General features: G+C 42.8%; 2 protein-coding genes across 5 annotated transcripts; both read left to right on the forward strand.

Moving 5' to 3' along the window:
- LOC130137360 (non-symbiotic hemoglobin 2-like) lies at positions 1-1,219 on the forward strand. The gene is made up of 4 exons (XM_056308275.1): positions 1-139; positions 373-487; positions 636-752; positions 876-1,219. Exons 1-4 carry the CDS (start codon positions 45-47, stop codon positions 1,026-1,028), a joined length of 480 nt encoding a protein of 159 aa, XP_056164250.1. The 5' UTR covers positions 1-44; the 3' UTR covers positions 1,029-1,219.
- Positions 1,220-13,117: 11,898 nt separating this feature from the next.
- Positions 13,118-22,081, forward strand: LOC115673035 (uncharacterized). Of its 4 annotated transcripts, none has more exons than XM_030595056.2 (9): positions 13,118-13,264; positions 14,672-14,869; positions 14,967-15,089; positions 16,347-16,378; positions 16,466-16,631; positions 17,081-20,734; positions 20,815-20,925; positions 21,038-21,156; positions 21,541-22,081. In XM_030595056.2, exons 1-9 carry the CDS (start codon positions 13,184-13,186, stop codon positions 21,761-21,763), a joined length of 4,707 nt encoding a protein of 1,568 aa, XP_030450916.1. In that variant the 5' UTR covers positions 13,118-13,183; the 3' UTR covers positions 21,764-22,081. The 4 variants fall into 4 exon arrangements, with proteins under 4 accessions (XP_030450916.1, XP_030450917.1, XP_056164243.1 ...); XM_030595057.2 differs by having other exon boundaries at positions 20,824-20,925; XM_056308268.1 differs by lacking the exon at positions 21,038-21,156.
- Positions 22,082-22,542: the final 461 nt, after the last annotated feature.

The following is a 22,542-nucleotide window of genomic DNA, read 5'->3' on the forward strand; positions in this document are numbered from 1 at the left end:
CTTCACTCGCAATTGCACTCGCGCAAAAAGAGAGAGAGAGAGAGATGGCATTAACAGAGAAGCAAGAGGTACTGGTGAAGGAGTCATGGGGGATACTGAAGCAAAACGTTCCTGAGTACAGCATTCGCTTGTTCTTGCGGTGAGTTCAGAGATGGAGACAGAGAGAGAGAGAGTGAGAGCGCTATCGATTTCTTGCTGATGTATGATTGTGTTTGTGTGTATACGTTCGCTAAGTTTAAATGTGTCGGATTTTGTGGGATTGCACCCAATTGTTCTGAAAGCTTAAATTGTTAGATGAAATAGTGATTCAATATTTAAGTATTCTAGCGAAATGGTTCGTCTGCTGATGCATGAAAATGATGTGTGTAAAAGGATAATGGAGGTCGCCCCGCAAGCCAAGAACATGTTCTCCTTCCTCAGAGATTCGGACGAGATCCCCCAGAACAACCCCAAGCTCCAAGCTCATGCCATGAAGGTCTTCAAGTTGGTGAGTCTCTCTCAAACACATCATGCGTATGACATAATTATCTACAAACCCTTGTTTTCGGCTTTCGCTAATTAATCTCTCCCTGCCTCCATCCGTTCTTCCCTTTCCACGGTGATTTCGCTTATACTGTCTTGTCGTGCTTAAACAGACGTGCGAATCGGTCGTCCAACTCCGTGAGTGTGGCGCGATTGCAATCGCGGGTTCGGCTATGAAGCACTTGGGCTCCGTTCATCTCAGGATTGGAGTCACCGGTCGCGACTTCGATGTCCGTAACAGATGCCTCGCTCCTCTTTCTCAGATTAAATTTGCATGTTGTTGTGCTTATACCTCCATTAATCATCATCATCACGTAGATTGCTGTTGCTGAACTCACTGATCTGTGAACCAGGTGGTGAGAGATGCGCTGCTGAGGACGATCGAAGAGGCAGTGGGAGAGAAGTGGAGTGAAGAGATGGAGGGTGCATGGGGCGAAGGCTATGACCAGTTGGCTGCAGCCATCCAAGCAGAAATGAAGGACGATGCAGCCCCGACCGCTAATTAACCATTCGGATTTTTATTAGGTTTACTGCCGGTCCGAGGTATATGATCTTGTTTAATGTATGGAGAGTGTGCGTGCTTGTGATAGGGTAATTTTGTTATGGTTTTTTGTATCACGCTCTTGTGACATATGAAATAATTGGGTTAGTCACCCGTGTGTCGAGAATTATAGTGAGATCATCTCTCTTATCTCCAGTGTTATGCTTGCTCGGGTGGACTGCTTTAAGTTTTACTAGGATGAGTTCGATTCATATCAAAGTGAATCCGAACCCCAAACTTTGCCATCTGTGACACATTTACTCCGAACTTTTTTTTGTGACACCAAAAACCCCGAACTTTGCTTTTTGTGACACATTTACCCCAATGTATTTAGTCCATGGGCATTTTCGTCTTTTCTGCTTTTTCTTTTTTTTTTTCTTTTTTTTTTCCTTTCCGGCGAGGCCCGCCTCGCCGGATCCGGCGAGGGGGCCCTCGCCGGCGTCGAGCGAGGGCGGCCCTCGCCGAGATCCGGCGAGGGCGGCCCTCGCCGGCGTCGGGCGGCCTCGCCCTCGCCTGGGCGAGCGAGGGCGGCCCTCGCCCGGCTCGGGCGAGGTCGACCCTCGCCCGACGCCGACGAGGGTCGACCTCGCTCGAGTCGGGTGAGGGCGGCCCTCGCTCGCCCGGCGGCGACCCTCGCCGGCGTCGGGCGAGGTTCGCCCTCGCACGGGCGAGCGAGGGCCGCCCTCACCCGACTCGAGCGAGGTCGACCCTCGTCGGCGTCGGGCGAGGGTCGACCTCGCCCGAGTCGGACGAGGGCCTCCCGCGCGGATCCGGCGAGGGCCGCCCTCGCTCGACGCCGGCGAGGGTCGACCTCGCCAGATCGGGCGAGGACCGCCTCGCTCGCCCGGGCGAGGCGGACCTCGCCCGACGCCGGCGAGGTCGCCCTCGCACGGGCGAGCGAGGGCGGCCCTCGCCCGGCTCAGCGAGGTCGACCTCGCCCGACGCCGGCGAGGGTCGACCTCGCGCAGATCGGGCGAGGGCCGCCTCGCTCGCCCAGCGAGGGCGACCCTCGCCGGCGTCGGGCGAGGTCCGCCTCACGGGCGAGCGAGGGCGTCCCTCGCCCGACTCGGGCGAGGTCGACCCTCGCCCGACGCCGGCGAGGGTCGACCTCGCCTCGAGTCGGGCGAGGACGCCCTCGCTCGCCCGTGCGAGGGCGAACCTCGCCCGACGCCGGCGAGGGCCGCCCTCACTCGACGCCGGCGAGGGCCCCCTCGCCGGATCCGGCGAGGCCGACGCCGGCGAGGCCCCTCGCCGGAAAGGAAAAAAAAAAAAAAAAAAAAAAATAAAAAGCAGTAAAAGAACAAAATGCCCAAGGACGAAATACATTGGGGTAAATGTGTCACAAAAAGCAAAGTTCGGGGTTTTTGGTGTCACAAAAAAAAGTTCGGGGTAAATGTGTCACAGATGGCAAAGTTTGGGGTTTTTGGTGGTTTTTTCCCTTCATATTATAATCCTGCCGGAAACAATTGATTACGTTCGTCGCGTGCACCCACCACGCTCGCAAGCCATGCTAGTCATTTCATCAATGCAAAGAGGAGGGGTCGTGTAGCCACTTTGACTTTTAATTTGATTAAATTCAGTATTAATCATGAATCACCTGTAAAATTGTTTTGTTTATTCCGTCTCTTCGCCCGCTAGGGAACCCTCGACCAAAAAAGTAATTAAGTTCTAGACGTGAGTTTCCTTCGACATGTAAGTCAGTTATCAAATCTTTGCCGGTTTAAATATACAAGCCACTTTCATTTAATAAGAGTTTATACTTGATTAATGCGACGAATAATGAAGGTGATCAATCAACATGTAACTAAGCAAAGAAACGTCACCAATAGATATGCGGTCCTGCTAGTAAAGGGATTGGGGGGACGCTAGTATCGAGTAAAGAAAAAGTTAGAGAGTTGAGTTATTGATATAATAAACAAAAAAAAAAACAAAGAAACGTCAATCTATCCTCACCTTTTCTAGACATGAAAATTTCCCAAACTCTTGCCCTAGAAAACTCTATTCTCACAGTCTCTCGTAATCTTTGAATATTTCATTTTTCAAGACACTTTACTTGGTTATCGGGTACGGCGATGTCGAGATATTTTGGGGAAAGCACGAAGAGCTAATTAATATGAAAAGATTTCAGGCATGATATAGATTATTTAAACTATTTTATGTAAATATTTGCAATTGAATGATCCCTTCACTTATTGGGGAGAGGAAAATTGTCCAAGAAGTCTTAAACTTATTGTATGGCGGTCAATTTAGTTATAAACCTTTCAATTCGCCAATTTAATCCTAAACTTTTGATGATTTATCAATTTAGTCATTCCGGTCAATTTTGATCAGAAATTGATGACGTGGACACCGAATATCATACGTGGCACGGCTAGCATTGAACATGGACAATTTTTGCAATTTTACTGAATTTTTATAAATTTTCTAATAGTTTTCTTTTCTTTCATTTTTTTTTTACTGTTCTTCTTCCCCAAAGGGCCGGTGGGGTTGCTGAGGCCTTGGCGATGGTTGTCGCGACCTTTGCCTCTATGCACGACAAGGGTCGTTGCAGCCTTTGCCTTTGTGTGAGGCGAGGGTTGCCTTTGGGAATGAAGAGACCGTTGTGGCCTTCACCTTTGTGTGCAGTGAGGGCCATTGCGACCTTCGCCTTTGTGTGTGGTGAGGGCCGTGATAGCCCTCGCCTCACATAGAGGCGAAGGTCATTGTGCCCTCGCCCATGATTGGGGAGGGTGTCGTGGCTCTTGCCTTTGGCCGGCAACCCTTGCCGACCCTTCAAGGAAGAAGAAATGTAAAAAAAATATAGAATTATTTTTAAAAATTGCAAAAATTGTTCAAGTCTACGTCAATCGTGCCATGTTGGACAACCGGCATCCATGTCATCGATTTTGGATCAAAATTAGCCGGAAAGATTAAATTAGCAAATCGCAAAAAGGTTTAGGACTAAATTGGCCAAATTGAAAAGTTTATGAATAACTTATATGCCGTTAAAGATAAACGGCTCTAGGTTCATTACAGGTTTCACATAGAATCTGGAACCTATCCTCGGTTACATGTTTCTCATTTTTTAGAATTTGGAACCTACTCGTCGAAACCTGAAACCTGAAACCTAGAACCTATCCTGTCACAGTTTCCAAGATAGGTTCTAGGGTCTAACACGTTCTTTTTTTATTTTATTTCATTTTTAATTAAACAAAATGAAAATAAATGCAATAATACTGAACAAGCTTATCATTCACCAAAGAGAATACAAAAGACTAGCTTTCCTGACATTATAGTTCAAATAAATATAATTAAAATAAAAAATCATTGCTTGAATCGATATTAGGGGTGAGCAGTTCCATGTTTTGTATAGGTTCCACCCATGATAATAGATTCCTCATTTTTTGGAACTCGGAACCTACCCTATCACAAGTTTGAGGGTCGGTTTCAGAGTCTGCCCAGATTCAACATGTATTATTAATCAATTCATTGCAGTGAATTATCACCTTTAATGACCATCATTTGATGCTATGATCTACTAACCACAACTTATATTTAGATACACGAAGAATATGAAACATTAACATGTCATAAAATGAAAACTCAGACTAGTGGTTCCAGATTATATACTAATCATCTAACGCCATGAAAAACCACAAGATGACGTGAAGATATAAACCAAGAAAAAACACAAAAAACTTGTTTAGGTTTCAAGTTTTAGATTTCAGATTTCAGGTTCCATCTACCTAAAACCTGGAATCTACCTATCGAAATAGGTTCCACCTACCAAAAAACTTGTTTGGAACCTAGAACCTACCCTGCATACTTTGGAACCTGAAACTATAGGTTCTCAAATTCTAGGTTCTACCTTGGAACCATGCTCACCCCTATACCGTACAATAAGTTTAAGACTTTTTGAACAATTTTTCTTCTTGGGAGCATCTCGAGAAAGATTAGGAATTCATAAAATGCCAAACTTGACTACAGAATTCATTTAATAATAATGGAAAAAAAAAACGAAAACGAAATCTTTGAACTAGGGGTACTTGGTTCTACGGTGGGTCGGTTCCCAACCTGAAGCAGGGAATCGAACTAGAATGACCGGTTTCGAGTTTGTGGAACCGTGAACCACCCAATCGACGTGGACCCACTCGAAAATTAGAACGACCAGTCCGGTCTGATTTCTGGGTGGGTCTAGGAATTGGTGGTATACTCTCCCCCCCCCCCCCCCCCCTCGAAAATTAGAACGACCAGTCCGGTCGATTTGCGGGTGGGTATAGGAATTGGTGGTATACTCCCCCCCCCCCCCCCCCCTTTTTTTTCTATTTCCAGTAAGACCGCAAGTGTTGTTATATAGTGTAAACTTCTACATAAGTGATATCAATAGAACAAGTTCGAGATAAGCTAAATATGATGATGATCTCCACAAACAAAGATATAATGTTCATCAAGTGTGTGTGAGTTTGCAACGAAGTTAGACAATCGTGACAATCATTAATAAGAGTTTTCCTCGAAATTCTCGAGCTTCACTTCAAATTAGGAATGGGGCAATTAGGGTTTTCGGGCGTGGGAGAGTAAAGATGAAGAATGAGGAGGGTTTATAGTTTTGTAATAACAAGATTAAAAAGAAAAAAGTCGATCCAGTCCAGGTGCTCCGAGTGAGCGGTGCACATATGGAACTAGAAATCGTATCCACATTCACCGGTTCCAAATTTTAAAAACCGGTAACTATGGAAACCGCCCAGAACCGACAGGTTCAATTCGATCCGAGTGATTCTCGGTTCGGTCTAATTGTTTTGCTCACCCCTATTTTGGGCATGACGTTCTGACACTTGTGCTCCCAAGATTCAAGGCTAATTACCGTTATTTATAAATACCCGATCTTCTTGCTTCACTAAATTACCGTCGTTAACTGCAAAGACCGCATGCCCACGTGGGCCACAATCGTACACCTCATATGCAACCTCTTCCGATTCGTCAATTAATCCCTCACTCGCGGGGGAGCCCAATTATCATCGGTGCAGCCAATCCAGGGCTGACACGTCTCAATTATTGCACACCCTTAAATCCGAAACGCTTTGTAGTTCTCGCCGCGTCCGACAAACGAAACGCCAGTGCACCAGTTGAACTTCGGGGGAGTTTCGTTACGATGTTTCGTCCCCACTCGTGGCTGTTTTCGAACGAATTTCCACAGGTTTCAAGGTCTTTTACTGGCTACCCCGCCCGGGCAAAATTGACGTTTTTCGTTTGGACCCCCGAATTCAAGAATTTTATGCAGAGAACACCATCTGGTTCGTTTTCGTTTTCCAATGAACTCGCGATCAGATCCTCGAGCCACCGGACACAAAAGATCGCCTCTTCTGTTACGTGATTCCTAAACTATCTATCCCGTAAATTATTAATAACAATAACCATCGCTGAAATTTCCCTTTCTTTCTTATATAGGCTATGTTTCAAAGTCACTCTAAGCTCGCCTTGTATGGATGGTTACGGAGTAGGGCTCTAGCTCCATCTTTAATTTTGATTGCAATCACGCAACAACTGAAAGATTGAAGAGGGACTCGGCTCACGGCTGGGGGAGGTGGGGAGAAGGGACTGGGAAAAGCCAAAGTTTGACTCGGTCCGGTCCCACTCACTGAGTGGGGGGTCTGGGAACCGCCTCTCCCGGCATTGATGGTGAGATGGTGAGTGCCGTTTGACGCAACTTCCTCCGTCGCTTGTTCTTGCTCAACTCCTTCCCCTGCGATTGGCTCTCCCCACCGCCCCTGAGTCAACGCCGGCTTTTTCACGTTGGTCGCAAATTACGTCGGTACCCTTCCTGCCTCGCGCGTCGAGGTCGCTACGGGACTCCGTCGATGTAAAAGTGCCTCGGGCACACGGCAGCTACTACCGTCCTGTATTGATTATGTTGCGGAAGCCAAGCGATCAAACAACAAAATTGACAGAATAAGAAAATAAATCGGACACCAGATTTACGTGGTTCGATCGTAGTGACCTACGTTCACGGGGAGAGCAGCACGGAATTCCACTATAGATCAACCGATACAACGGAGATTACAACCACACTCGAGTCACTCAAACACTCTAAGTGTTTCTCAAGCCTCAATTACACCCAATAACACACGCAGTGTTTAGCCTCACAATTCCTCACGAAATAATCTATCAATCTCACGAAGAAATTATACACAAATCTTATCACAAGATTTAATCGCTACGAACATTTGAACTCTTGGTGTAATTTCACGAACAAAATCACGAACCCACTACCAAGCAACCAGCACCTATGGATGTCATTCGGAAATTTGGTACCCACGGCACTCAGAGAAAACGGCGCTTCAAGATTTCTGTTCGTCGTCCACAGAGCAGCCCATGAAAATATATATATAAGCCACCGCCAATAAGAAACGAATATTTGAATTGGTCAAAGAAGTCAACACCTAGTTGGAGAAGGCAACAACCCAATACGACTTTCCTTTATTTTTTCGTTGATTTCTTTCTTCTGACATGTTGACCGAGTCAAAGTCCAATATTTCTTGTTTGAGAACAGACTCCAACGTGTATTAGGAAAGAGAATTTCAGATATTTCCTTTTTTTTTTTTGCTTGATTTCGGATGTTCGCAAATTATCAAATCAGAATATTCAGATTTTCGCTTCGGGCTCAAACTCGAGATATATTTTCAACAGATTAGACCCGTCGAATTGGTGTTTGGGTTATAAACCTCGTTTCTTAATCCATATTTGATACGATGGAAGTGTTTTAAAGCCCCAATATTCTCCACCTCTCCTCCATTAAACCTCCCCCCTTCCGATTTCACCGCTCTCTCTCTCCATGCGCGTATCTCCATCGTAAGGGAACAAGCCTCGCCCCCGCCTCGTTCCCCGCTCCGCCATGGAATTGAGATCAATGGCGCGCGGCCGCCGCCGCCGCCGCCGCCGCCACCACCACCAGCCCCACGGCGATGCGGCAGCCATTGACGGTCAATCCCGCAAGTTGTTGTGCTTATACCTCCATTAATCATCATCATCACGTAGATTGCTGTTGCTGAACTCACTGATCTGGGAACCAGGTGGTGAGAGATGCGCTGCTGAGGACGATCGAAGAGACGGTGGGAGAGAAGTGGAGTGAAGAGATGGAGGGTGCATGGGGCGAAGGCTATGACCAGTTGGCTGCAGCCATCCAAGCAGAAATGAAGGACGATGCGGCCCCGACCGCTAATTAACCATTCGGATTTTTCTTAGGTTCACTGCCGGTCCGAGATATATGATCTTGTTTAACGTATGGAGAGTGTGCGCGCTCGTGAGAGGGTAATTTTGTTATGGTTTTTTGTATCGCGCCCCTGTGAAATATGAAATAATTGGGTTAATCGCTCGTGTGTCGAGTGTATCGAAAATTATAGTGAGATCATCTCTTTTATCTCCAGTGTCATGCTTACTCAGGTGGGCTACTTTAAATTTTACTAGGATGAGTTCGATCCATATTAAAGTGAATCCATCTGTCCAATTCATATTATAATCGCGCCGGAAACAATTGATTACGTTCGTCTCGTGCACCCACCACGCTCGCAAGCCATGTTAGTCATTTCATTTCATCAATGCAAAGAGGAGGGTCGTGTAGCCACTTTGACTTTTAATTTGATTAAATTCAGTATTAATCATGAATCACCTGTAAAATTGTTTTGTTTATTCCGTCTCTTCGCCCGCTAGCGAACCCTCGACCAAAAAAGTAATTAAGTTCTGGACGTGAGTTTCCTTCGACATGTAAGTCAGTTATCAAATCTTTGCCGGTTTAAATGTACAAGCCACTTTCATTTATTAAGAGTTTATACTTGATTAATGCGACGAATAATGAAGGTGATCAATCAACATGTAACTAAACAAAGAAACGTCGACAATAGGCATGCGGCCCTGCTAGTAAAAAGATTGTGGGGGACGCTAGTATCGAGGTAAAGCAAAAGTCAGAGAGTTGGGTTAAAGATATAATAAACAAAAAAAAAAACAAAGAAACGTCAATCTATCCTCACATTTTCTCGATATGAAAATTTCCCAAACTCTTGTTCTAGAAAACTCTATTCTCACAGTCTCTAGTAATCTTTGAATATTTCATTTTTCAAGACACTTTACTTGGTTGTCGGGTACGGGGATGTCGAGATATTTTGGGGAAAGCACGAAGAGCTAATTGATATGAAAAGATTTCAGGCATGATATAGATTATTTAAACTATTTTATGTAAATATTTGCAATTGAACGATCCCTTCACTTATTGGGGAGAGGAAAATTGTCCAAGAAGTTTTAAATTTATTATATGGCGGTCAATTCAGTTATAAACCTTTCAATTTACAAATTTAATCCTAAACTTTTTAATGATTTGCCAATTTAGTCCTTCCGACTAATTTTGATAAGAAATTGACGACATAGACACCAACTATCATACGTGGCACGGCCAGCATTTGAACATGGACAGTTTTTGTAATTTTTTAAAATTTTGTTGAATTTTTTATAAATTTTCTAATAGTTTTCTTTTCTTTCATTTTTTTTTACTGTTCTTCTTCCCCAAAGGGCCAGCGGGGCTGCCGAGGCCTTGGCGATGGTTGTTGCGACCTTTGCCTCTATTCACGGCAAGGGTTGTTGCAGCCTTCGCCTTTGTGTGAGGCGAGGGTTGCCTCTGTGCACGGCGAGACCATTGTGGCCTTCACCTTTGTTTGCGGCGAGGGCCATTGCGACCTTCGCCTTTGTGCGTGGTGAGGGCCATGACAGCCCTCACCTCACATAGAGGTGAAGGTCATCGAGGCCTCGGCCACGGTTGGGGAAGGTGTTGCGGCTCTTGCCTTTGGCTGGCAACCCCTGCCGACCCTTCAAGGAAGAAGAAATGTAAAAAGATATAGAATTATTTTAAAAAATTGCAAAAAATTGTTCAAGTCTACGCCAATCGTGCCATGTTGGACGACCGACATCCATGTTATCGATTTTGGATCAAAATTAGCCGGAAAGATTAAATTAGCAAATCGCCGAAAGGTTTAGGACTAAATTGGCCAAATTGAAAGGTTTATGAATAAATTGTATGCGGTTAAGGGTGAGCGGTTCCAGGTTCCACATGAAACCTGGAACCTACCCTCGGGTACATGTTCCTCATTTTTTAGAACTTGGAATCTACCCATCAAAATCTAAAACCTAGAACCTACCCCGTCACAGGTTTTAGGTACTAACAGGTTCTTTTTTTTTTAATTTCATTTTTAGTTAAATAAAACGAAAATGAACACAACAATACTGAACAAACTTATCATTCACCAAAGAGAATACAAAAGACTAGTTTTCTTGAGATTATGGTTCAAATAAATATAATTAAAATGAAAAGTCATTGCGTAAATCAATACTAGGGGTGAGCGGTTTCATGTTCTATATAGGTTCCACCCATGATAATAGGTTCCTCATTTTTTGGAACTTGGAACCTACCCTATCACAAGTTTGAGGGTCGGTTTTAGGGTCTACCCAGATTCCACATGTATTATTAATTAAACTATTGCAGTGAATCATCACCTTTAATGACAACAATTTGCTGCTATGAGCTATTAACCACAACTTATATTTAGATACATGAAGAATATGAAACATTAACAAGTCAAAAATGAAAGCTCAGACTAAAAGTTCCAGGTTATACACTTATCATCTAACGTCATGAAACACCGCAATATCATGTGAAGATATAAACCAAGAAAAAACAAAAAAAACTTATTTAGGTTTCAAGTTTCAGATTCCACTTACCTAGAACCCGGAACTTATATGTCGAAACAGGTTTCCTAATTTTTAGAACTTGAAACCTACCTTACATACTTTGAAACCTGAAACTACAGATTTCCACTGGTCAGGTTCTCAGGTACCAGGTTCTATCCTGGAACCATGCTCACCACTATGCCGTACAATAAGTTTGAGACTTTTTGAACAATTTTCCTTCTTGGGAGCATCTTGAGAAAGATTAGGAATTCATAAAATGCCAAACTTGACTACGGAATTCAAACAATAATAACGCAAAAAAAAAAAACGAAAACGAAATCTTTGAACTAGGGGTACTCGATTCTACGGTGGGTCGGTTCCCAACCCGAAGCAGGGAATCGGACTAGAATAACCGATTTCGAGTTTGTGGAACCGTGAACCACCCAGTTGATGTGGACCCACCCGAGAACTAGAATGACCAGTCTGGTCTGATTTCTGGATAGGTTTAGGAATTGGTGGTATACTCTCCCTTTTTTGTTTCTATTTTCAATAAGACCGCAAGTGTTATTACATAGTGTAAACTACTACATAAGTGATATCAATAGAACAAGTTCGAGATAAGCTAAATATGATGATCATCTCCACAAACAAAGATATAATATTCATCAAGTGTGTGTGAGTTTGCAACAAAGTTAGACAATCATACCAATCATTAATAAGAGTTTGGCTCGAAATTCTCAAGCTTCACTTCAAATTAGGAATGGGGTAATTAGGGTTTTCGGAGTGGGGCAAGTAAAGATGAAGAACGAGAAGGGTTTATAGTTTTGTAATAACAAGATTAAAAAGAAAAAAGTTGATCCGATCCGGGTGCTTCGAGTGGGTGGTGCACACATGGAACTAAGAATCGGATCTATATTCACCGGTTCCAAATTTTAAGAATTGGTAACCATGGAAACCGTCTAGAACCGACAGGTTCAATCCGATCCGAGTGGTTTCTTGTTCGATTCGATTCTTTTGCTCACCCCTACTTTTGGCATGACGCTCTTACACCGGTGCTCCCAAGATTCAAGGCTAATTACCGTTATTTATAAATACCCGATCTTCTAACTTCACTAAATTACCGTCGTTAACTGCAAAGACCGCATGCCCACGTGGGCCACAATCATACACCTCATTTGCAACCTCTACTGATTCGTCAATTAATCCCTCACTCGCGGGGGGAGCCTAATTATCATCGGTCCAGCCAATCCAGAGCTGACACGTCTCAATTATTGCACCCCCTTAAATACGAAACGCTTTGTGTTTCTCGCCGCATCCGACAAACGAAACGCCAATGCACCAATTGAACTTCTGGGGAGTTTCGTTACGATGTTTCGTCCCCACTCGTGGCTGTTTTCCAACGATTTTCCAAAGGTTTCAAGGTCTTTTACTAGCTACCCCCCGCAAAATTGACGTTTGTCGTTTGGACCCTTGAATTCGAGAATTTTATGCAGAGAACACCATCTGGTTCGTTTTTCACTGAACTCGCGATCAAATCTTCGAGCCACCGGACACAAAGATCGCCTCTTCTATTATGTGATTTCGAAACTATCCATCCCATATATTGTTAATAACGGCAACCATCTCTGAAATTTCCTCTTCTCCCTATATAGGTTATGTTTTGAAAGTCACTTCACACGCCTCCATATCTTCTCATGGATGGTCATGGGATAGGGCTCGAGCTCCATTTTTAAATTGAGGCATTACCAAATTCAATAGAGATTAAATTAACAGCCTTTTTCAGTATACCGACGTCTCTCTTGAGACTTATCTCTCGAGAGATAAATTCTTTTACATCTTCTTAATGAAATTGAAAGATTAGATATGAGCTAACTCAATAACCTATCAACCATGCGGTGATCCACGGGACGTGCGGGAAGAGTTTTCATCTTTTCTTTCCTTTTTTTTTCTTTTCAAGCAATGTCTTTGATTTAATGGAATTTAGAAAAGAAATGAAGAGAAAGAGAAAAGGAGAGAAGGGCTGCTCGTACTCCTTCCTGTGCCTTAGCTTGGAAGGAGAACTTTTTCACAAAAAGGACAAAAGCAGGAAAAGGTAAATAAGCGAATTCCAGGGTACCGAAAAAGCAAATACCGCGAAGTGAAAGGGCTGTCGAAGAAAAAGACTTAAAAATAAATCCGATCCCCGTTAGGAAATTCCTCTGGCGACAGTAACAGCTAACGTGCTCTCTCTCTCTCTCTCTCTCTCTCTCTCTCTCTCCCTCCCATCGCCTTCTCGTCATCTTCTCTGCAACTGCAACTGCAACCTCCTCCTCCTCCTCCTCCTCTCTCTCTCTCTCTCTCTCTCTCTCTCTCTCTCTAACCTTCCGGCGAGGTTGAAGGCGAGCTGAGCTGAGCTGAGCCGAGCTCTATGAAGTTTGCTGAGAATTGAGAGCAATGTTCAGGCTACGCAAGCAGAAGTCCGATGACCAGCGAGAGCGATTCGATTTCCAGCTCTCCGACCTTCAGGCTCTTCAGGTCTCTCATTGCTCTCTCTCTCTCTCTCTCTCTCTCTCTCTCTCTCTCTGAATACGCTTCGTCGGCGTCTCCGAGTTCTCATCCTGGCGTCTGCTGTTCCATTGATGGAAATCGGCTTCCCTCCTGCTTCCTGATCTCGCCTCGTCGCCGTCTCTCGCCGGCGCTCTTCGCTCACGAGCTACGCGTGTGGATTCGTTGGCAGCGTAAACGCGCGCGAGTGCTCGGGTCCGCGTTTGTCAAATGGAAACAGCTTTCGCTTGCGCGCGCGGTGTTTAAATTTGCGGTGTTCGTCGCCTCCCTCGCTCACGGGCTGATGAGAAGATAGCGGGCGAATGAGACGAAAGTGCTGGCTGATTCGATTAGAATTTGATTGTTTCTTTCTTCTTTTTAAAGTTTTCATGGATGCCGCTGTGCTATCTCCTCGATGCTTGCGTTTGCTGTGCCTAATTGGTTGATTAAGGCTCCTTTTATATTCGACCACGAAAGCATGTCGGAGAGTTCGGTTGGAAATTGTCTCTCCCGACGCAGTTGAGTTCTACGCGGAAGGAGGAGGATGGAGCAGTTACGCCACTTTTGTGTTATGCGATGAAGCAATCGAACAACTCTTAGCGATTTAATCGGGGTTGCATGTTGCCTGAGAAGAGTAATTTGACGTAATTGGCTTGCTTCGCCGCTCGGCACTTGTCATTGCTCAAGAAGATGGGCTGTGCGTATATTAGCTCACTAAGTATTTGCCAGATTGTTGTTCATTTTCCGTAATTCCGTGAATGCGACTAGGCTATCTTGCCGATGCTTGCTTCGACTGCACTGTAATCTTACGCGAAAGTCCTTTTTGTGTATACAGTAAAAAAAGTATGCTGCAACATGCTGCTATCTATTTCGTGCGCTCCTGCAGAAAATTTATTATTACGTGTGCCATTCTTTGAATATAATATGCATTGAACAGTAGACAATTTAAAGACGCCTTTTCTTGACATGGACGTGGTCTCTAGGTAGCATTAGGTCATGATGCGACAATGTTCTCGTAAAAGCGCGGACTTATGAGAACGGCCTTTTTGCCTCCAGCATTCCTAGCTAGAAGCCTCGGGGATGTCTATCGACGACAGTTGTCACCTTATTGATTAGCTCAAGAATATAATTTGTGCTTAATACTGATTTTACATGCTGAATCCTGAACGTAGAGGTCCAGCGTTGGCTTTGAAATGAACTTGGGGGGAAAGAATGTGCACGAAGTGTTCAGCAATCGGTACTTGGTCTAGCTAACTGAATTGGTTGAATCCATTGAGTCCACGTGCTAGGGACTTCTTTTTACCTTCGTCTTTTTTTCGGTTGGCGACTCCACAAAAAAATTGAGTTCGTTTTTATGTTTCTTTCTTCTCTATTTCACTCTCATCTTTACATATTCAGGTACCAAAAGGACGGGACAAACTTTCTTTGTCCATTATCTCGTCGGACACAGGAAAAACCATAAGAAGGTTGGAAAAAGCGCCAGTCTGGAATGGAAATTGTCAGTGGTCAGAGACCATATCAGAATCAATCTGGATACCAAAGTGCGATGGCCCAAAAGATGTTGAAGGATGCCTGTTTAAGTTTGTTGTCTCGATGGTATGAGGTTCCTCTCAATTAAGAGAGTTCTATTAAACATAAGGTTTTCATTAGTGAAGACTAATGTATGGAAGTTTTCATGGCACTCTTCTTTTAGGGATCATCTAGATCCGGTATCCTTGGAGAGGCGTCAGTCAATCTGGCAAACTATATTAGCTCAAAAGCTTCTGTTCCTGTTTCGTTACAGCTGAAGAAATGCAATCAAGGAACGATTTTACAAGTAAGTTTCACAAACAGATAACTTTTCCTTACGAATGCTGAACGGATTCTGCCAGCGAACACAAACTTCTACAGCATAGTCTGGCTGCTCTTGCTTCAAGGTTTCAAGGATTGAATCAATTTGGCACTAGGCCAGTTCAATCTCCTTCGAGTTTTCAAGTCACATTGTAGTCAAGAAAACATTCGTGCTGGAGTTTTTAGACAAAAGGGTCAAGCTTTTGCTTTTATCAAAAGAGTCTTTGTCCCCCTGTTCTTTATTCATGCTTACTTGATGCGGGATCCAGAATCACATTGTCTAGAATCTGACTTGTTCGAATATGTAATCTCAGATCCTGTACTATCCCATTCTAAAGTTCAATTATTAGGTCAGCATGAGTGTACTAAGCTAAGCCACAGAATGGAAGCATGATAATCTCGTGGGTACTGGACTTTTTGAATATTTATCTAGTTTTCTTGAACTCTAACTTTTATGTTATGGAGGACTTTCTGCTGCTCCCCGCCATTGGATGTAGGCTTTTGCGGAACCATGAAAAAACGTTTAGTTGCATTGTCTTTACTCTATTTACTTCATTTGATTCTAGTTGAGCTTTGTTCAACCTAATAGCTAAGGACGTGTCTGGATTGACTTTTACTTTTTACTTATTGCTCAATCTAAATTTTGCAGCGCATGTACTTTGATTTATTTAGTCGGAAAACATAAAAACTTTCACATAATAGAAATGGTGACGCGTAGATCTGCATATAGTTTTTTCACAATTTTTTTTATTTTTGAGTGATATTTTAAATTTTGGAGGGAAAGCAAAAAAACACTTCTAATTTTTGTTAAAGTTTAAACAAACACGGCCTAGTCTTATTCATTTAGAGTGGTTCAGTAGGCGCCAATCAGCCTTATTTTCCAACTGTAATGGGCATTCTGGAGTGTTCACTTTTCACGGATATTACTTCAGAAAGGAAACCTTCTCCTCCTCAGTTGTTCTTTTAATTTTCCAAAGACCTATGTGGAGAAGAACTTAAAAATTATAAGATGGATAAAGTATTCATCAAGGGAACAAAATGCATGTTTTAAACTTCTTAGTCACTAAACTTAAACCGATAAACCATTAACCTATTCTCGAGATATATGCAAGTTCATCCATTTGGTGTTTATTCATAGATTTATAGCTACTCAGTCATCAAGTTATCAACAAGAAATCAGACTTGGTGGTTGAGAGCTTATTGACGCAGCTGCTCATCTGCCTTTATTTTCTTCCTTTTGCAGATGAAAATACATTGTTTAACTCCAAAGACGAGGTTCAGCTTCACTCTCCTTTTGGATGTTAGAATGTTCCAGCTCCAGCTTCATAACTGAATTTGTAATAGTAACAACTCCTTCTACAGGGATGACTGGAAAGATTCAAATTCATTACTTGATGAGGCAAGCATTGACTATGACGACGTGGAAAACAAATCTGATGTATCTGACAGTATTTTCCTCCGCAGTGCTGGATCTTCGTCTAGTAATTATATGGATAGTCCATCTCATCCAGAAGAATTTGGAAAAAAGGTATTTTTTTCCTCACTTGGGATATGTGCTCTTTGAGTAGGTTTGTCCTTTCCCGAGTCGCATCAGCTATCTGCATATCCTCGGTCCCACCCACCTATGTTCTTCTCATATCTCACCTTGTTTTTCCTTTGTTTAAAAACATGCATGTCCAGAACATGGTGTTTTGGCTTTTGCATATTCTATTTTCTTCTTTCTTTAAAGAACAAGATTTGGTGCCCTCAGGATTACTTGTTTTGTGAATCAAGCAATTTTGCTATGAGCATTTGCAGGAGCTATATCTCGAGTCTTTGCCTGGGAAAGGTGATATTGGTTTTTTATGTTAACTGATGATCGTCATGCTGGGTAATAGGATACATCCCAGATGCAAGAATTAAATATTTTCTGTAGCATTTCCTAAAACCTTCGAGTTTGACTCACACCAGCTCACCTCTCCTCTAACATTGTCACAGGGAACGACGTTCTCACAATCAGGTTCGCGTCAAAGCTTCGACTCTTTGGAGGAATCATTTGGCAGGAAAAATTTGTCCCCCAGGAACCATCTAATTGGGGATACTGACAGTTTTATTGGACGACAGGATTCAACTGGATCAAATACTGGCTCCGCTTATGGCTCCAACTCCTGTGATATTCGTGCTAAATCAAACAACTCCTCATTCAATTCAAATGTCCGGAGATCAGGACGTTCTTTGGAAAAGGAAAATGGAGAGTTCCGTCGATTTTCACAGCCCTCCATGTCACCCTTGCGCAGTGGGGGTTCATCCAAAGAGCTGCTTGAAGCTGTAGAAGTCACAGTAGAGGAACATAGGGCAGAAGCTAGGATGTGGGAGAAAAATGCCCGAAAGCTGATGGTTGACATTGAAAAAGTGCGAAGGGAGTTATTGAACCAGTCTGAGCACCAAGAAACTCTTAAGTTGGAACTTTCTGCATCACATAGAGAGTGCCACAGCCTAAAGCAGGAAATAGAGCGGCAAAAAATTCTACTAGAAGATTTGATGATGAAACAAACAGCAATGGACAGTTTGAAGTTACAAGAAAAAGCTGCGGACAATTTCCAGAAAGAGCTGGAAGAAGAAATGAAGTTCCAAAAGGAGACAAATGCCGATTTGGCTTTACAACTAAAGAAAACTCAAGAATCCAATATTGAGCTTGTGTCCGTTCTTCAGGAAATGGAAGATACCATAGAGAAACAGAAAATGGAAATTGCAGATCTTTTATCTGCAAAATCAGAAGTCAATTTAAGTGAAAATGTTTCCACTGAGGAGATAAAATCGTATGATGCACACACACCTGATACTGTGTTTGCACAACCCACTAGTGATGTGTTTACACATTTTCATCTGGATGACACCAAAAGTTTTAACCTCTGGCAACCAAGGTTTATGGAGAAACAGAACTCGGAAAGTGCCATGAAATTTCTGCAACCGATGTCGGAGAAGAAAGGAGGTAGCGAGATTGACCAAGATTGCAAGACCAAAACAATGGTTGAATGTGAGGCAGAATGGAGAAATAAATCGACTCTGAATGAGGTGGAGATCGTGAGCATAAAAGAAATGTCACCTGAAGCACTCGATTCTCAAGTCTTTGAGGAAGTCAATTATGAAGATGCAAGTGATACCAATCTGAGAAAGGAAATTCAATCTTTAAAGTTGAAGGTGCAGGAGCTTGAGAAAGACTGCACTGAACTTACAGATGAAAACCTGCAGCTAATATTTAAGCTCAAAGATTTGCACCCTCAGAACATGGCTGCTGCTTCAAATATCGTCCCAGATGGCAGCAAAGGAATTGAAAGTTGTCAGTTAGAAATAACCAGACTGAATTCAATAGTATCCAAGCTTCAGGAGGAACTAAAGGAGAAGGAAATTCTCTTCGAAGAATTATCTTGTGACCATAAGGGGTGCATTTATTTCCGGGATAAATGTGCTGACCTGGAGTTGCAGTTGCAGTCTCTCAAAGATAAAGGTTCTCTTTTTTATGTTGAACCATGCAAAGCTTGCACAAGAGCAGAAGACAAGGAAATTGAGATTGCAGCATTGCATCAGCAGTTGGAGCATTATCAAGAACAGCTTCAGCTTTCAGCAATCACTGCACAGCAGCTGCGGAAGCGATATGCTCTTTGTATGCCTCAAAATGTTGTAGGTAATTATGCTATAGATTATCTAGACATGCTACAGAGTACATATAGTAGTGACCCAAAAAAACAAGATGATGATATGCTGAACAAGCTTGCGCATTTAAAAAAATTAATCGAAATAAGAATTGGAGTCTGCAAGGATGAAGAGTCGGAAAAAGAAGACGCCAGGCCAAGAACCATGAGTGGAGATGGAGCCGGGGAAGACCTTCCTCTCTATGACTTGAAAGAAGACACTGTCTTGACTCTTGATGAGGAACTCAGAGCTCTTCACATTGAACTGGAATCGAGACTTAGAGATTTGAGTGAGGAAATGCTGGAAAACTTTTTTGAGATGGACAAGTTGAAGGCGGACAACATAGTCAAGACGGAAGAGGTCAAGATTCTACAGCATCTACAAAAGGAGTTGGAGACTCGGTTATATAATTTTGAGCAGGCAAATTCGAAGGTGGATAGTAACATGAAAGTTATTGAAAGAGGTAGTGATGGCGACTGCAGCTTTTGTCCTTCGCATGAAGACAAGATGGTTCATGCTAGCAGCATGGGTCCACAGGTTTCAGCTGACAAGGTTATTGGAAAATTGTCAGAGCTAGAGAGTGAAAAAAATGAGCTTGAAATTCATTTATCAGAACTAGAAGAAGAAAACATACGGCTATCTGAAAGGATATGTGGCCTGGAAGCTCAACTACAATATTTGACTGATGAAAGGGAGTCAAACCGTTTGGCAATACAGTTTTCTGAATCTCAATCATCAAATTTCCAGAGTGACGTGAAGAAATTGGAAACTGAGATGGAAGCACAGAAGGCTACTACAAAACAAAGGTTACAAGAAATTCATAAGCAGTTACTAGAAGCTCAAGAAGAGTGTAGGTATCTAAAAGTTGCAAATACGAAAGTGCAGGCTACTGCTGAAAATCTTATCGAGGAATGCAGCTCGCTTCAGAAATTAAACAGAGAGTTGAGAAAGCAGAACATAGAGTTGCATGAGCACATTACATTCTTGGAAGCAGAACTTAGCGAATCCAACAACGCCTTTTCTCATCTTTCAAATGAAATTGAAGTTTTAGAAGAAAATTTTGATTCCTTGCTGGAAGAAAGCGCCTTGAAAGATAAAGCCCTAAATTCTGAACTCAATGCACTTCTTCTTGAAAACAGGAGACTGGATAACATTTTTATTCAGGAAGCCAGAACAGACACTGTTAAGGATTCTGAAGAGGAAACTGAACATCCAGGAAGTATAGTTAATAACATCCAGTTGGATGAAGCAAAGGTACTAGGCCTTATTGGGGAGCTAGCATCTTCCAAGCAAAACCAGGAAGTTTTGATGGCTGACCATCAAAAGCTGGTAACTTTGCTTGAAGATGTAAAATCTAATGAAAGCAAACTGAGAAATGCTGCTAGAAGATTCGAGATGAAACTAAAAGCTTCTGAGTATGAGAGAGTGCAGCTTGTGGAAGAGATCTCCTGCCTTAAGGTTCAGCTACAGAAGATAGAACTGCTTCAGAATGAAGTTTTGGCTCTTAAGAGAACAATCAGCGAGACCACGTTTGAAAAGGAAAGGCTGGAAACCTCACACCATGTATTACTGGCAGATTTTGAAGAAATGAAAGCGGAGAGAGAGTCATTTGTCGAGAAGATCTCAACTATGCAGAAGGCTTTGTCCGAACTAGAAGAATGCAAACATGCTAAAGTTGCCCTTCAGGAAAGGATCTTACGCCTTGAGGGAGATTTAACTGCCAGAGAAGCTTTATTTGCCCAAGAAGCTGAGCTGAAAAATGAGGTTGCTCGGATTAAGAGATCTTATAGCCAGCTCCAAAGGAGAATGAAGTGCCTGGAAGAAGAGAAAGAAGAGTGCCAGAAGAGTGCTCGAGCGGTGCAGGAGCAGGCGAAACATATGAAGGAAGTAGGACCCGATAGATGCAAGCCTGGCAATACAAGTGGTCTTCCTGTTAGCCACGTAGTGAAGCCACCACTGGTCTGTAAGATGAATTCTCCTTTAGAATAGCATTCTTTCAAATTAAGACTGTATGGATTACATTTCTAATACAGCTACAGAATTTCCAGATGAGTGAAGTGCGACAAAAGCAGTCACCTGCAGAAGTTATTCAAGGGCAAAGCTTTCCTGATGATCAAGGGCATCTAGAAGTAGATCAACTCCGCGAAGAGGTATATTTCACTAGATTTACTGCCTAGCATTTTGTAGGTAACGTTGTCGCCTTCTATGAAAGGCTGCCCATTTGTTGTCCAGCTAATTTTGTTTACGACATATTCATTTCAGAAAAATCAAAGGAGAAAGTACGCAGATGAACTAGATCTATCATTGAAGATCTCATTTCTTCAGAATGAGCTGGCTGAGGTTTTAGAGGCCAACGATATGTATAAAATGCAGCTTAAGAGGTAGACGATGGGGTTAACTTCCCTGTCAATTTTCCAGATTTAATCATGATTTTGAAGTCTATCTGAAAATTTCAGCCATTAGAATCCTAGAGACTGAAACAGCAACCGGTATGCATAGTTTGCCACAAGTATTACAGAAATATTTCTTCTGCAGAAACTTAAAACAACCCGCCATAGCCTTTCATGCCTCGAGTTTAATCACAAGTTAGATCAGATAACTGGCCTTGTTTGCGACTTCATGAGAAGTCATGCGTTCATTTGCTAAAATAACGAGAGAGTAGATCAATAGATTCTGGGGATGTCTGGCATGCACCGACTTTTTTAAAACTTGTGAGCCTCCTCCACCCCAGCTGTTTCTAACTCAAGGAAGGCATTTCTTTTCAGTTTGTTGTCCACGAAAGCAAACGATCACTTGGATATGCCAAAAATCACGACAGAAGATGCATTGCTGGAGATACAACCGGGGCAGGACAAATCATCACTTGAGGAAGAGTTGATACATTTACGGGAGAGCTACCTGCACATGAGCCTCAGATATGCAGAGGCAGAGGCTCAGCGCGAGGAGCTCGTGATGAAACTCAAGGCAAGAAATGCCGAAATGAACTAAGCCAGGAACGTGCTTTTGGGTGAAGTTTGTCCTCTCTCTTGACCCATTTGCTGCTAATTTTGGATCAAGTATTCATAGTCACCAGGTTAACACAATTTCTTCACATACAAGGAAACAATTGATGTAGCATTTGTTCAGGATAACAAATAGATACATGTATAGGAACAGTGCATTAGTAAGGTATAGAAGAGATTACAGGAGAGTTCTAGAGACAGTTTCCTTCTGTTGTTATAGTTTGAAGTCCCACAGTGACGGTGATATATGTAAGTTGGCAAATTGCAATTCAATTGTAGCATAACGCAGACTTCATTCTCCAAATCCATGTTTTGGCATCATCATTGTCAATGTTTCCTCTACATGATAACAAAGTGAGAAAATTCGAGTAGTCGATCAAACTTTAAATCTGTTCATTATGCAAATATACAAACGGTGTTCAACTGTACCACAGAGGAACATTCGCTTAATATTAGATATACAATTTTCGCAGTAATTTTCGGGGAATACCTTGCAAGCACCCGGGTCCACTGGACCTACATGTGGAGCCCATGAGAACCTCACAAAATCAACAGATGCAACTCCCCCATCCAGTATACATGAGTCCAGAGAAGAAATTTCCACTCTTTCGGGTTTACAAGTGGAATGCCTATAGGCCTTAGTAACTGAAGTAGACCATGCTCAGATTGTTCAAATTTGGACAACCGATCATGGCCTTTCTTAATCACTTTTAAGCTACGGTAGTACTGAAATCACCGAACATCTGAATCTTTCTCATCTTTTTT

Source organism: Syzygium oleosum, unplaced genomic scaffold (assembly GCF_021117445.2).
Source record: "Syzygium oleosum isolate NSW1041296 unplaced genomic scaffold, Sole_v2.1 Sole_v2.02, whole genome shotgun sequence".
NCBI lineage: Eukaryota > Viridiplantae > Streptophyta > Magnoliopsida > Myrtales > Myrtaceae > Syzygium > Syzygium oleosum.